Below are 714 nucleotides of genomic sequence, written 5' to 3'. Positions count from 1 at the left end.
TAAATATGAATCTTTTAATTTTCTAATTTCTCTAAAATACTTTTGAAAAATCAAATTAATATTACTAGCTTACCTATTACTGGTATTTTAATACTTTCGGCTTCGGTAATAAAAGTTAATTGATAATAATAGTCGTGCATTTCTTCAGCACAAAACTTTACAGTGTAATGTTGACTCATACCGGGGGCAACTTTAGTTGTGTACATGCTCGAAGAAACAGTCACTGTAAAGTACCCTGAAGGTTCGCTAATATTTTTCAGCGGTTTCGAGATCTTAAATAAATAGTCCACAACGTTTAAATAACCGCATGTCATTTACTTATGGTAGGAACATACTTCGCAATTGTTTAAAAATGATAACGTTGCACAATAACTTATTCCAGGGGTGAAGTTTTGGAAAATAATAACGTGCGGGACAACTGTGAACGTGTTCAATTGCAATTCACAAATAGGTTTGGGCCTGTAAACGGTTTTGCTCAATTTTACAATTCTCTCTTCAAGTGATAATAACATTTCGGTTTTAAACGCCGATGGTTTAATCTAAAAGTGGGTGCGTTTATTGAATTTATTAAAAGCAACGAGATGTGTGCAATTATTTGAAAGTTTCGGTTGAACTTACATATTTTTCGTTCTCATAATCAGCATCAAAAAACGCGCATAATACGCTTAAAATATCTAAATTAACAGAAGCTGGTTTTTGAAGGATCTCTGGAAA

At 32.6% G+C, this 714-nt stretch overlaps 1 protein-coding gene across 1 annotated transcript; it reads right to left on the bottom strand.

Annotated features, from left to right (window-relative positions):
- Positions 1-14: 14 nt before the first annotated feature.
- On the bottom strand, positions 15-705 carry LOC112906117. Its single transcript, XM_025979787.1, has 4 exons — positions 619-705; positions 336-539; positions 74-272; positions 15-31 (listed from the first exon to the last, which is right to left on the bottom strand). The coding sequence occupies exons 2-4, from the start codon at positions 510-512 to the stop codon at positions 15-17; spliced, it is 393 nt and encodes a 130-aa protein (XP_025835572.1). The 5' UTR covers positions 513-539; positions 619-705.
- Positions 706-714: the final 9 nt, after the last annotated feature.

Source organism: Agrilus planipennis, unplaced genomic scaffold, assembly GCF_000699045.2.
Source record: "Agrilus planipennis isolate EAB-ADULT unplaced genomic scaffold, Apla_2.0 scaffold2024, whole genome shotgun sequence".
NCBI classification, from domain to species: Eukaryota; Metazoa; Arthropoda; class Insecta; order Coleoptera; family Buprestidae; genus Agrilus; species Agrilus planipennis.
Note: the sequence above shows the minus strand (reverse complement) of the source record. Positions and strands in the feature narration are given on the sequence as shown.

Bases quoted from the DNA above. Each gene is read 5' to 3' on its own strand.
- LOC112906117 (XM_025979787.1), bottom strand. From the start codon at position 512: ATGTTATTATCACTTGAAGAGAGAATTGTAAAATTGAGCAAAACCGTT. The intron at 273-335 runs GTATGTTCCTAC...TATTTATTTAAG, and splicing joins CATTTTTAAACAATTGCGAA to ATCTCGAAACCGCTGAAAAA.